We start from the raw sequence: 15,762 nt of genomic DNA, 5'->3' as shown, positions 1-15,762 counted from the left end.
TTACTAGTTACTACAGAGTACAAAGTATTTTGAATACCAATGTAATCAATATCTGCATATAGATGTAGTGTACGGAAAATCAAAGTGTGGTGAAGTCTTATTGAAGCAAAATAAACTACTGGCACTATTATAAATATATCGATTAACGTCGTCATTATTTTGTATGCGAGTACACGATTAATAAATCCAATTAGTTATACTCCATGTCTAATACTTAATAATACATTAATACACATAGACGTGTATTTCCATCTAATACTCATTTTAACGTACGTTTACTATTAACTAATAATTAAATCAAACAGAAATATGTTATTATAAACAAATAAAAAATTTACTATAATACGTAAGTACCATTGAGTACCTAGTAAAAAAAAATTCAATTAAAAAATAGCTAGTTATTTTAAATTTAAATCCGTATTAAATAATGATGAGTTAATTTTTTTGGTAAACATGTATTTCTAAATAATATAGTTTCTATGTAATAAGTTAACTATGGCCTTAGAGTAATAAAAAATATAGCTATAGCTAAGGTGCTTTTTGTTCCCAACATCTTATTGAAACCGCTATCTATTGGTGTTATACGGAAATATAGAGTTATAGATCAGATAACTGACAGCACGACATCGAAAATTTATCATAAATTCATAAGCGTTATTGATTTATTTATATTCATTATTTTTCTATCTTTTATGGATATTGGATAATTTATGTAATCTTTTAAATTGATCCATTTATAATTAATAATTGTTTGAAAATAACAGTTATTTATCCAAGTCACAAAATTTTAAATACATAATTTTTCTATTTCCAGTATTTCCGCACGTGATTATATTTTTAAAATACATTTTATTTGTACATAATATATTATAAATATCACTGAAATCTTTTATACAAATATTAAGTTAAATTTTATTAAAATGTTAACAAAAAATTATTCTTGAGTATTATATTAAATATAATTTTTGAAATAAATTAATGTTTTAATATTGTTTTACTAGTCATCGTATGTGTTATAGATTATGATATGATAGGTATAAGTAATTCAATTTTAATTTGTTGATAAGATATTTTAATTATCTTTATATAGGTAAAAATAAAGTATGGATATCTGACTTAGATTTATATTTTTGATTCAATATTTCATTATCATTGCTCTGGTATAATATTATTAATATTATATATTATTGATTAAATATGTTTGTAAATAGAAAACTAGTACATATTATTTATTTTCATTGTCTGACTAAGCAATCGTAAGCCAGTAATTATATTTTTTATTTAGTTTACCTTTGATTACGCTATGTAATCTTTTGATAGCCGTTAATATTAAAACTCCACTTTTTGAAGGTAAATGTTTTTCTTTACATAAGCTAAAAAACATTTCAAAGATTTGATAATATTAGAATTGAAAATTGTACGAGAAGAAAGTTAATTACAAATAGTTGTTATGTAAATGTTGCCATGGACTGAAATTAATTAAATTCGATTAATTATAAATTAAATTAAATGTGTTTCATCGAAAACCATTAGATTTAGAGCGTCTTCTAAACTTTCTACGATAGGTATATATTTAGTTGAATTAAAAATTGAGGTGATTGAACTCGGGGGATGTGTCTTTCTCTGACGAATGTCGACCAAACCACATAAAATGGCGATAATAATTGTGGAATAATTTTTGTGTATAAATAGTATTATGTTATTACGAATATTATTTGTAATTATTACTGATAGATTTAAATACAATAAATATTTTATGTTTGATAAAACCTGTATAATACATTTTACGTTAATATTATTATTTTATGACCTTTATTTTCGCCTAATGTTCACGAGGGCGTTGGTCGCGGTATGCCTAGCCGGCCGGAACATTGTTTCCTTCTGATATTACGTATACCGTGACGTTGCTACTGGGTCTGATGTGCGTACACGAAAAAAATATATATTATATACATGTAATAATTTACACTAAACAATAGGCTATGACAAGGAACATATTGACCCATCTTCTAGTACGCTATTGTCGGTTAAACTACTCTATTGTTAATGACAATTATAATGTAGTTATAAATCTCAAATTATTTGCCGATAAACAATTAAATTTCCTTAAAGTTTAAATGATAAATTAATTGTAAGAGATATTTTTTTAAACAAATTTTTGTTTGTTAATGTCATACATTAATTCGAAAGCTGAAAACTTTATTGCTTTTATAAATATTACAATATATAGTTTACGAAACCTAAGTTACTTTTAATGAATAATTGAATTGGTTTGATTTTATAGTTATTATTTTTTTTAAATAAAAATTTAACTGGAGTAAGTTATACAGATTTAAAGTAAAATATAAACATAATACTTTTATTTTAAAGAAAAATCTTATTCTTTTGTTTTAAATTTAAAAATTTTGTAAGCTATGTTAAAACAATTTAAGTTCTTATAATTTAAAATAATTTTTGCATTACACGATATATAACAATATATATCAATAAACATAAGAAATACGAATAAATAAAACATTTAGCATTTTTCAATATATGTATTTTGTTTTTGATAGAAAAATTGTTCATACTTTTTTTAACATTGTATAAAATATAAATTACTTTCCTTATATTTTATTTCTAAATTAGATTTATTCTCGTGAAGTAGTGATGTGTACTTTTATACATTTTTTCCTTGTCTAAATCACGCCATTATATAAAGTAAAATATTCGATGTATAATTTGGTTTTTTATGATAGCAAATACATATTTTATGAACATAATTATTATTGAACCGCTTACATTTTGTATATTTTACTAATAAACAGGAAAATAGATACACTACAGTTTATAAGGAAAACATTTATTTTTTATATTTTAAACAGAAATAGTATGTATGCATATTTATTTCGTTTAATTAAATGTATATAATAAAAGAATTTTTATTTAATGTGTTATATTGACAAACATTATTAGAAAATAAAACTGGGTGATTTAACGAATGAATGATTTAGCATTGAATAACAATACATTAATGCATTAATTAATATCAAATACTACATGAATGATGCATACGTTCTGAACATACCTATAGACTATAATATTTAATACATATATTGGTTTTAACGGTTTTTGATGACGTCATTCTATAACTACTTCGATTTAAATTGCTTACACGTTTTCAGATAGTTGGTTGAACCCAAAATTAACAGTTTATTAAATTAAATGTTAACTATTAATCATTTATTAGGTTTAAATGTTATAGTATAATCGGCGTTTCATTGTATTCTTAGTATTTATTTTTTAAATAATATATTACCTAATATTAAAGACTTAAAGTGGAGCATTAGGTATAGATATAAGTTCTTTATTTAGTACACTGCTGTATTTAATAGTTTTTTAAACTTCTTTTTATGAACACGGAACACCTATAGGTACCATCAAATATGATTTAACATTAGCAGCTAGCAAGCATGTCTTAAAATCTATTATCATTCTATTAGTGACGGCTGGATTTTATTTGGTGAATAATTCAAATAATTCAATCACGAACAATGTGGTAAAAGGGGCAATACGCTTTGTCCATATTAAAACAGCGTGATAAAAAGTGCCGGTATTTCACACAAAACTATCTGTGGCATATCTAATAACAGTAATAAAATACAACGATAATATTTTATTAAATTTGTGCGCTATAAGAAATAAGAATAAAATTAGGGAAAAAATACATTTAAAACGTATTAAAATGTGTCTTTATTTTATTTTATAATTATTCAAGAAGGTATTATAATATATTTACTATTTTTCGTTAAACACGATAAAATATTTTTTTGGCAAAAAGTATGTGAATTGTTAATAGTTCTGTTAGTATTGTTTTTTTTATTTCTTTACTTATCAATTCAAAAATATAAAACATTTTTAAATGTATCTCGTGTAATTGAATATGAATAATATATATTTTATTCGGTATACAATTTAGAACGGCATCGGGACATGATCTTCTAAATATATATCCACCTTTAGTTGTCATGGAGATGCCAGGTTTCTTTGTTTCTTTGAGAGACTTCAGTATTCATCTTAAAAAAGAATAAAATTATTGAGAGAAACGTAGCAATTTTATAATGAGAGAAAGAAATATCAATTAGATAAAATGTATAAAATGTTATACCTTAACCTTATACAGAGTAAAGAATAATCTAATAGATATGTAGACAGCAAAGTTACTATATACCAATATTATTATTATTAATATGTACCTAGATAGTTTTAAGTTTTTAAACATTCAACGTTATAATATCATAACATAAATAGATTTAAATTTTTTCAAAAGATCGAGTAAGAGAGAAATAGTACATAGGTATAAAGTTAAAATTATTTCTTTAATTTTTAAATATTACAAGGATTTTAGACAAATATTTGAAATTGTAGAATTTCAACTTAGTTGTAAATTATTATAATATTATAGGTATCTTCCTAATTAATAAATTAATAATATTAAACTTTACTTGATTTATTATTTTTTTCTAAATGTATCTATTTAGTATCATGTACATACCTAAGTTTAATAATTTATTATTAAATATATAAATTATTTATAAAATATAATTATTTGCGTAGTTTAAAATTTAAAATTTAAATAAATAGTTATTCATATATGTGTATAATTAGTTGCGTAACTTTTAATATACAAGGCGTCTATAATATTGTGTGAACATGAAACCATAGATAGTTCTACACATAGGTAATAGGTATAATACTATAATATAATGTATTCGTATTATGCTTAGATCATATTAATGATCTAAGATATTATTTATGATTAGCAATAAAATCATAGCAAATATTGTATTTTTAAGGTAAATTGTGTTCATTCATATTTCATAGCGAAGATGAATTATGTCAGAAAATTATAATTTTAATAATACATCACGAAACATTATTCACATAGCTTAGTAGTACACAGTTCATGATAGTTTACATTTAACTTCAAGGATACAGTAAAAACAAATATAAAAAAGGGATAAGTTTTTTTCAATCTTACTGTTATAATATATGGAAGAAGAGCACTAAAGAGTACTTAAAGTCTGTTCTTCTAGTAATAATGTGCAAATTGTTAAGTTAGATAAGTGGTAAAATTTTCTAAGTGTCACAACTGAAATAAATTTTCCTTTCAAAAGAACAATGTATGTTTTTTCATTTTCTTCTTCTATATTATATTAAAACTATACCACAATATTTTCATAAATAAAATATAAAATTGATTAAATATCATAAAAAATGTGTTTTGCTTTTGGAGTTTTTGATTTTAGAATCATTTATCATCTTAAATGTTATTATACAATAATTAGACTGTGTTATGTTAATTTTGGAATGAAAAAAATACTATATAAGTCTAATTACAGTATGGTAAAGTGTATAGTATTTAGCATAAACAGACGATGGATAAATATATAGTTAAATGAATTTCTGAATAAATAGTAATCACAATAATAAGTTTATGAAGTATCCTTAAGAGAATACTCTCTTACTCTCTTGCACTTTTTACAAAAGTGAATGTTTCTTTTTTAAATCGAATTAATAAATTATGGAAATATAATGATGAACATTTATTAAAAAATTGAAAAAAAAAACAATATAAAATATTTAAATATTAGTTAGTTGACAATACATGAACAATTGGTTAAATAAATTATGAAAATGGAATCTAATTTTCCTTTTTTTTTTTTACGATAAGCTACCGTTACTCTTACCACACCTGCGTTGTTATAAACGTGTGAGCACAGCTATAAATATTTTTTGTGTTTATTGTGTATACTATTGTTTATAATATTATAGGTACCTAGGTAGGTATATTATATTTGTTCGTTGTAAACATTTTTTTTTATTATTGTTATCGATTGTTTTTCAATGTAAACTCAAAATTACGAGATCGAAGATGATTTTACACTATTCATTATCTTGAACATGAAATGGCATTGAATTTGTCTTCTTAAAAAGCATTAATAAAAACCGTAAAATCCTGTTGGACGTACGGGTATGGTGTAGGACTAAATATATAATAATAATATCATCGTCGTCGTTGTATACTGCGTACGACCTATTCGGATAATACGATAGATATTACTTAACGTCGGTTTAATATGTATAGATACCTACCTATATAGCATGTAAGCATAATGATGATAACAACGTAATAATATATCGAACGGAGTTAATGAGATATAAAAAAATCGTTCGCCTTTTCTATTAGACAGGTACGGTTTTTTCGCTTCGCCGTCGAGATACACTTATAATACCTCTGGACGTGCAAATTATGACTATCGCCGCGTTGTCGGGGTTCTAGAGACAATCGATAATCTCGGCGTCTAAATCAAAACACGACCTCCAATCACATCGGCGGCGGACACACGATACGCCGGCCTGGCGGACGCGGTAAAATTCGAAATAATAAAATATATCCAATATCCATCCGACGATGACGACGTGCGACGCCGCCACCATAACGACCACCGCCGCCTTAACCGTTGCCGCCACAACGACGACGACCATCATCGCCATCGCTAGCTGTTACCACCCCACTCGCCGCCGGTTGAAAACTATAGATCGGTGAGCGGCGCGGGGGACCGTTGCAGTGCGCCGCGTCGGTGGCGGGAAATATTGATCCGGACGGACTGGCCCGCCTGCCGCGCGTAGTTTCGCCGGGCGCCGTCAGCAGACGCTGTACCGATCTCGCGGCAACAGCACCGGCGTACCATCCCGCGGTTTTTTTTCCCTGTTTCCATCAGTCTGTCCGTTGCCGTCTTACAGGTACCAGTTACTCTTCGGTAGTGTCCGTCCGCTGTAGTTTCGTTTTCGAACTAGTATGTTTTACGACGGGAATTAGTTTCGGTTTTTTTTTTTTTAAAACTTAAATTTCCTACCTACCGCTTTTAACATTGTTACAATAATAATATTATTAATATAATAGTAGTATTAATAGTAGTAACGTTTTCCGTAGAATAGTTTTAAAAATTTTTCAGTGTTCCGTTTTTTTTCCCGAGTGACATTTTTTTATTTTTAAAATGAAATCTTCAGCCACCACGGGCTTTGCGTCCGCGGTCTTTTTAGTGCTGCTATGTGGTTCGACAATCGCGTTGAGCTTCAACGGCAACGACAAGACGGTCATTGACACGCTGGCGTGGACCAGTGATCTATCTGAGGTAAAAAAATCATCGTGATAACCGATTATTTTGTGTAGAATAGCTATTTAAGATTGGCAATAATATTATTGTGGGCATAAAATGGTTTATTATTGACCGGTGTAATTTGTTGGCGCGCGAATCTCTTGAGTAGATCGGCGGAAAACAGGTTTTCGATCAGTATATAGAAAATTAAATCACTCGTATGGGTACACGTAGTAGGTACTATTATTATATTATTAAACGCCAAATGAGAAATCTAATTTATAATATATGGATACGTGAGATATATAATATATTAGTAGAAGATAGAAACGGTTCTTTCGAAATCCCCCGTCAGTATCGCGAGTCCAGCAGCCAACGATCAGCCTCCTTTCATACGGGTCCCCCCTTCCACTATTATTTTTATACGAGTGGCTGTGGTTTTGTATTATTCTTGTTAGCGCAACGGTTACCCAGATTCCCAGGCATCTAAGTCGTCGTCATACCGGAAACATATTTTTTCTCAAGAGACATGACGCGATATCTAGACATTACCTATGTTATAATATGTTAATACCTACCTTTTAATTGTTGTATTGTTTCGAACACGTGGTACCCAAGTACCGACTATTAGATGAGAACGACAGGTAATTATGCCGGGACGCTGAGGAGGAAAATTTTGGCGGCACGTATAATTGCTAAATTTATTATGCGATTTGTTGTTATTTTGTGGGTCTATCACGGGAACCTATAACGGAAATTATCGTGGCAGATTATTACTAAATAGTTATCTACTGTTATGCGAACACACGGCTGCCGCCGCGCCACATTGGAAAAATCACTGTTCTCGCGGTGAAGTCGTCGTCTTAGTGTAGGTTACCCACTAAATACGCTTGACGGAGACGCAATAAACCGGTATTCGCCATTACTACAGTGCCCCCCTCCCACCCGCCTACTTCACTGATGGACCGTGACCAGGCACATAATACTATATTGTATTATATACGCCGGATCTGTTGTTGCACTGCATGCAGCGTCTATCGTTCGCCAGGTGTTTTTGGAGGACGAACAAAAAAAAAAAATCAAATTTCAAGTCCGTGTATGTAGGTAGGTAGATAGGTAGAAAGGCAGGTAGTGGTCGTGTATGCTATATAATATACTATATGTACTGTACTCTGTGGACGTACAAAAGACCTTCGCCAAATCGTCACCGCCCCTAAGCCCAGTAACCTGATAATCTTACGCTCCAAAAAGAAAAGGAGAAAAAACACCCCATTGTGCGTGTATTATCTATATGACTATACCAGCAATATATTGTAATACAGAAATGCCGGTGAGCATGAGGTTAATGCATCTCCGTTTTTATTCTATCTAATATATGTTATACATGAGATCAGTATAATATGTTTAAAGTCTACTATATACTTTTTTTATTATAATGTAGTACATTTCAACAGTAGTTCAAATAAGTGAGGAGATATTGTCATTTCGTAAATACTCATTGATGCTCCATTCACTTAACAACCTTTACTTTGAAAACTATCAATTATTTTCTAAATATTTCTTTTATATAGATAGGTACTTAATTTTGGCAGTTTTTATAAAATATAAATGTACACTTATACACATTATTGAATATTCGAGTCATATACAGGTTTTGAATATTTTTTCCAGCTGGCTTGTTTTTATTTATTTAATCTGCGTACCTATCTATATGAGGTATGGCTTATTATGTGACCATACAATAATTATTATTCAACGACGAGTCGCGCACTTGTTTGGATGTTAATGGGTATGATATTTGCTATAAGTTATAATTTTAACTAATCTAACCTAAGTTTTTTGTTTACGTACTTATTTAATATTTTTACTTAAATTTGTCGTTTGTTACGTTAGCTTCTAGGATCAACTATCATAGTACGATATTAATATATATATATATTATGGATTATATAGAGATTTAGAAATATAGATATCCTTGCAAATATGAAAAAAAAAACAATTTATAATTGTTTTATAATTTTGGTTTTTTTTTAAATAGAAGCTATTACGCATCTCAATAAATATATTATATTAAGAGTTTAGTATTCTATAATTCACGTAGATAATTAATTTTCTTATTTTGACTATAGAGATTCCTATAATATTTGTCTGTAAATATTACTTTTACATTTACGACGTACGTATATCATTAGTGTATATCTTGTAATTAGTGATTTATTAGCATGGTCATTATTTAATTCTTCTATTATAATAAATGTATAATATTTACTACTTGAGCGTCATATATATTATTCTTTCATATATTTATTGTATTCATATTTACATTGCTGTAAATTGGCAAAGTATCCGGGACTCTTTATAAACCCTGTTTATCTCAGCTTATTGTTGTTATATTTCGGCAGGTGTTGCCAGGTGACCACCTGGCAATATTATATCCTGCAACTCAACTCTTCTAAAACTTCTGTATACGTGACATTAACCTTGAGTATAGAACATCCTACCAGTTTTTGGGGGGCGTCCTACACACTCACCTGAATTTATATTATAAAGTATAAACTAAAATATTATACAATTTTCCCTTCATAAATTCTCTTTCGTTTTCGGTGCATCTACTTAAAATTATATTTTAGATACGTTTTTATTTTAATATACCTTATTAGTTATTATAGTAAAGCGATGACCTACGATTCAGTATTTTAATATTAGGTTTGTAGAATATAATTGTAATGATGATATCTGTCGTTTAATTTATTATTTAGCAGATATTTTATATTGTATAATTAAGTATCTTTGGCGTTTAAATTTTTTTTCAAAGCTGATTATGATTAATGGCAATATACAATCATTATGTTTTTTTTAGAAAAATATAAAAGTACTATCATGATTTTGTTGCTGTTCTCATGACAGTCAAAAAAAAGTATTCACTACAATTGTGACTCATTTGATCCTACTAAAAACTGTATTATTATAAGCACAATGTGAAAATATAATGGTTGAATATTCAATATAAACTGATATAGGTATTGATTTTTTTTTTAGTTTATACAACTAAACAAAATATCGTTTTGTATATTATGTACAAGCCCTAATAATTTTGTATGTTTAGAACTTGATTAATACTGACTGTTGAGCTTTGCAACTCGTTACGTATTCGTAGTTTATCTCTTTTAAAGTTGATTTAGTGTGATAATATTATTCGGTAGTTATTAGGGCATAGACAGAAATTAGACGTTATTATTGGAGATGAGGCTAAATACTTAAAATACAATAAAAAAATATATAAGGTCCTTTCTAAAACATAATGTATACGTTATTATGTATATTTTGTTAAATATGATATACTTATCATATATAAAATGGTCACTATGATATTAAATATTTATTGTAATAATTTTTATGTCCGTACCAATTGTACCTATAATCAAACGGAATTTTATTGGTCGATAGCCATAGTAAAAAAATCATTTTTATATAATAATAGGTGTACTGTTTTTTTTTTATTCAAATCTACAATCAATAGAACAACTTCAAGTAATTTTTCCAAAGAAGAGTGTCGGTATAGTTTATTTTCATATCGCTCCTGACGAAATATGAAGCATGATTCTGCAGATTATATACTTATAAGTTAGAAGTTAGAATTATAGTTTAAAATTATTTATTTTCAGTCTACCTTATTTTATTTCAAACCAACAAAATAATAGTATTATCATTGATCATTGGTGTAATTCTGTGACAACTGAATGTAACTTGTTGGAGCTGCAGCTAAGAGCGCTATACTTATAAAATATAAGTTATAATACGAGTACAGTGCTGGTTCAATTATTGCTGTCATCGTTTGTATACTTTCTGAATGCACGTCCGCCATTGGGCGAACCATATTTGAAAATATTTTTAGATTGCACAATAAATCGTGAATATCTACTCTTAAATCTAGATTCATATCTTTGTTTTCATTTATATATCTTAGTGTTCTTATTTAATAATTTTCATAGTACATGACTGGGAATCTATATTTTTTATATTAAATATTATTAAATAAACGGTAACAAACTAGAAATATGGCTGTTCAATGATGCGTAGTTTTGTGGTTATTTGCGAGTGCAATGGCCGTAATATACTACCAACAATTCAGTAGTTTTTATTCTTGAGCTATATTTTTACTGTACGATTAAATTATTGGATAGAAAGTATAAGAAAAACGAATAGAAGATATTCAGTCAATCCAAACCTCATTGGTATAACCATATAATATTTAAAAAATAAAATAACTTATTTTGATTTGAATATACATCGATTATTAGGTTATAGAAAATTCAATAGATTGTATACACTCTTTTTATTATAAAAAAAAACGTTAAATCATCAATATTCTAGCCGAATAATAAATTCGATGAATAATTAACATGCATTGGAGAGATAAGCACCGTAAAAAAATGTTTCATTTTAATTCTTGGAATGGATATAATTCGCTTAACAAAAATGTATGTTATACACATAATAGTATAATTTAACAATCTTAGTAGAACCTGAAAGCAATTTGATAAAAAAAAGTTATTTTTAAATTATTTTTATTTATTAAAATGTATAACATTTATGAAAGAGACTTTAATAAGTACATAATGAAAAAGATTAAATGCAAGCGTGACATAAAATATCATTTATAATACGAAGTTTTTATTTTTCGACCCGGCTCGTCTACATAACATTAACGTGGTAAATCACTCTTTTAGCGAGACGTTTTCCATGAGTCTATGAGTAAAATATAATAGTTTTAAATTAAAACTTCTTAAAATCACGCTATCAGTGTGTCGGTTGACAAGCTTTTTTGATCACCAAAAACTCGTAATAATAATAGCAAATAAAACTAACGTGTCCGAAAAAAAATGCACATCTAGTCATCAATACTGCATATCTGGTAGATTGGCATCACAGTTGCATATTAATATCGTCATATATATGTGTATACATTGCGCGTATATATTCTATACCTAACAAGACCAACTGTGTTATATACATTATAATTTTTATACAATATATGTATATGTGTAGATGCGTCAGGTGCACGTATACATATTATAGAAATTTAGGACTGGCAATAAGGCGGCAAGGTCGTGGTCGAAATAAAATATGTTATTTCCGGATCTGCGTAAAGCATTACCTATATTATATTATAATTTTAAGTATTATACATATATATGTTCTGTTTTTAATCATGTTTGTGTGATATTATTAGTAATTTACAATTTTTATCTGGTGGAGATGAGCGTTTTCCAAGAACAGTGACATACATGCCGTACTATAGGTTTAAGTATACTTAATATTATTGTGGATGCCTAAAACTGCAGCTTTCCGGCTATTATAATATATTTGTGTATAAGTTTTCTGCGTATAATCATTTTATATTTTACCCAAAACCGTTATTTGTTAGATACATATTGTATATACCTATGTATACTGTACATATAATATACGCACAAGTACAGACAAGAATAATAAAATGTATACATAAGTATATAATCATATATTTGCGCTATTCACTTTATCTGGGGGTGCTGCCGTCGTCGCCGAGTGTTGTGTGCTTGTGTCGTAATACAGTATTGTAAAAATATTGATCACGCGCGCGCGCACCCCGAAAACACTGCGACGGTGGTAGAATTGGGCCGTGGGCGGCGGCGGCGGCTTTAGCGTGATGTACGGGGTAGCAGGGTTAAAGAACCCTCAGGGGAAGGGCTCGACAGCGCCATAGGGGTAGAAATCCGGCGCCACGGCCGACTTTTATTACGTTCGGCGGCCGTGAGGCGTATCGCTCTGCGTGTGGAGAACCGATTCCCTCCACCGTTGTCGCCAGATGATAGCTATATTTATAATGGTAAGCCACTATACGTGCTGCGTATATAGGTATATGTGTGGCTACTGACGTTTGGCCGTTGTAATTATTCTACGTGCGGATTATTTTACCACCCCTCCTGGCCACCACTAACGATCAACGCTGCTGTGCTGTACACTTCCACGACCTAGCTAGCCAATGTGCATATGCCCGTCGGTGTATACATAAACAATTAATCCAGCAGAAAGTTAATTTTACCTTTGCGGACACGTAGTACTTATATTAAATACATGTACAGAGTCATTGTCTCATAATTATTATTTTTATTTTATCATCTTGTCAAACAATATATTATTATAACAATTTGTTATCATATACATATTTATATTAGACTCAACGCGTGTATAAATTGATTTATTTATAAACTATTGTGTGTAAAAGTATTTCTCTTTTTCATATATTATAATAATGCGTGTATCACAAATGTTTGAAACATTTTCAATGGAGTTGGTTTTTTGCGAGTTATCTTTTTTTGTTTAAAAAAGCCGTTTGATTTTTAAATCAATGAATTTATTGTGTGCAACATAACTCGGGTGACGGATGCTATATTTTACGAGTTCTTCATGAAATGTGTTTGAGTGTGTCGATTTTAATTTTTAAATATACACATAATACTATAATGTTAAAGTTATTCAAGTTTTTTTTTGATTTTAACAAAAAAATGACTAAATCAGTATTATAAATACAAACATAATATTACTATGATACATTTTTATTAAATTATTTAACTCAGTTTTAGCTATATTGATGAAGAAAACAGATGTTCGAAAACACCTGTATTATTTTCAAATATAGAATATAAATTTAATTTTAATAAGAAAAACGAGCTTCTTTGAGTTTATTTAATGTAAATATTTATTAAATGTTATAATATTTATAACTAGTTCTGGTATTCATTTTAGTTTTGACTTGGATAATTTTTACATATACAATAAATTAACTCTAAAATAAAATGAGTAATTAGGTATGATGTAAATTTTAGTTTTCATAAATTAAAAATATAATAGATAACGATTAACGAGTACTTAGATTTAATAAATTAATTTTCACAAAAACTAAAATAAATGTTTATTAAAACATTGAAAGTTAGTTTTATAATAATATTAGACATATGACTAAAAAATAGTTTTTTGTTTTGAACAAAAATAAATTCATCTTTTTTTGATACTAAAAACTTTTGTTTAATTTACATTCATTAAATGAACTATTTTAAAATAATAAAAACCATTATAGTTACTGTCTACATAAATAAGTTTCATTGAAAAAATATAATATTTTCAATATTACTATGTTGATTTTATTATTATTTGCGTTGATTTTTTTAAATATTTTATAATTATAATATTATTTGTATCGGTTAAGTAATGAAGAATGCAGTTTGTATCAATTATTTAACTATGATAAATAACCAATAGGTATAGATTAATAAATAAATAAGTATACATCGTACTGATTTAATACATTTTAGATAAGTCAAGACATTAGTTCTGGTGAGTGTGGTAAACTTTAATTGTGTGATTTTATAATTTAGTAATAGTTTATGAAATAATCTACCTGTATTATATAGGTACCACTAAAAATTACGAATGCCTTATATACATAAAAAACAACGGTTTAGTGTTATATAGTCAATAATTTTTTATGGTTACTGATTGGTGAATTCAATATTCATGTTTTCTATGTAAATATGATTTATAATTTGTATAATTCAAAATGAAACAAAATACATAGTTCTAAAAGTTTTGATATTCCGTCAGTTTTCACCATAAGTTGTATAAGTTAATATTAAAACATTTTGAAATTTAAAATATATAAATGGATAATAAGGAGCATTTTGAAAGCTGTTCAAGTTAATATTTACTAATAATACTACAATACCATTTATTTATTTCTCATACTTGTAAATATTATAAATAACTTATCTTACGCTTTCTAAACGAATTAAAACAATAATAATTATATTAAAAATCCTCTAAAATATTATTATTTCAAAAATCACTATGTCATGGTCGTTGATATCATCCACGAGTTCCCACGAATGTTTTGCGGAACCAAATGCAGTTACCGATAAAATTATACGTAAAAAATCTTATGCATGTGATAACGTGAATCGCTTTTTTTTGTATCCTTGTCTTTTAGGTTACGTCTCCCTTGATACGTGCATAAAAATTTAGTTCGTTTTTTCAATAGACGTCCCAACGCAACGGCTTAACAGCAAATAGAACACGAACCGCTGCTATTGTTGTGTAAAGCATAATATTTATTATACTACGTACATGTATTAATTTAAATCCGTATTTCATTTCTTTTGTGTGGATAAGTTTTATAAGTCATCATGTAATTTTTCATCGTTTTTATTTAAAAAATAGACACGTGTTGATGGGGGGAGAGCAAAAATAGGTTGCTGTTAGTTTATGTGGCCGAAATGTAACAGGGTTAAATGATTTTATATCAGGTTGAAATTATCGTTCTTGTAATTGAGTTTATTATCTGTAATTGACATTTAATGATACATCGTAGTAGTTTGTCGTTTGGATTCTATTGTTCCTTTCAACACAGCCGATTTGACAAGAATTAGGAAAATAATTTTCACCTTTTCTTTGTTCATTGGACAAGTGAACACTTGAACTGAACACTTGAAATATTTCTACAGTGTGAAACTATTTTCAAAAATCACTATGCGTATAAAAATAATATGTTTTACATCTGAATATTAATATTTATTTATGTACA

General features: G+C 27.9%; 1 protein-coding gene across 4 annotated transcripts in view; it reads left to right on the top strand.

Moving 5' to 3' along the window:
* LOC113553413 (fasciclin-1) overlaps positions 1 to 15,762 on the top strand; it is a 59,503-nt gene that overhangs the window by 18,480 nt on the left and 25,261 nt on the right. For 3 of the 4 annotated variants that reach the window (XM_026956729.1, XM_026956731.1, XM_026956727.1), the window contains exon 1: positions 6,707 to 7,178. The exons of the other annotated variant lie outside the window; for it this stretch is intronic. In XM_026956729.1, the coding sequence (XP_026812530.1) occupies positions 7,041 to 7,178 (138 nt within the window). In that variant the 5' untranslated portion in view covers positions 6,707 to 7,040. Of the gene's footprint in view, positions 1 to 6,706; positions 7,179 to 15,762 lie in introns of those variants that run through there. 4 annotated transcript variants of the gene reach the window in all.

This window comes from Rhopalosiphum maidis, chromosome 2, assembly GCF_003676215.2.
Source record: "Rhopalosiphum maidis isolate BTI-1 chromosome 2, ASM367621v3, whole genome shotgun sequence".
Lineage (NCBI taxonomy): Eukaryota > Metazoa > Arthropoda > Insecta > Hemiptera > Aphididae > Rhopalosiphum > Rhopalosiphum maidis.
This window is presented reverse-complemented; position numbering and strand designations above follow the sequence as displayed.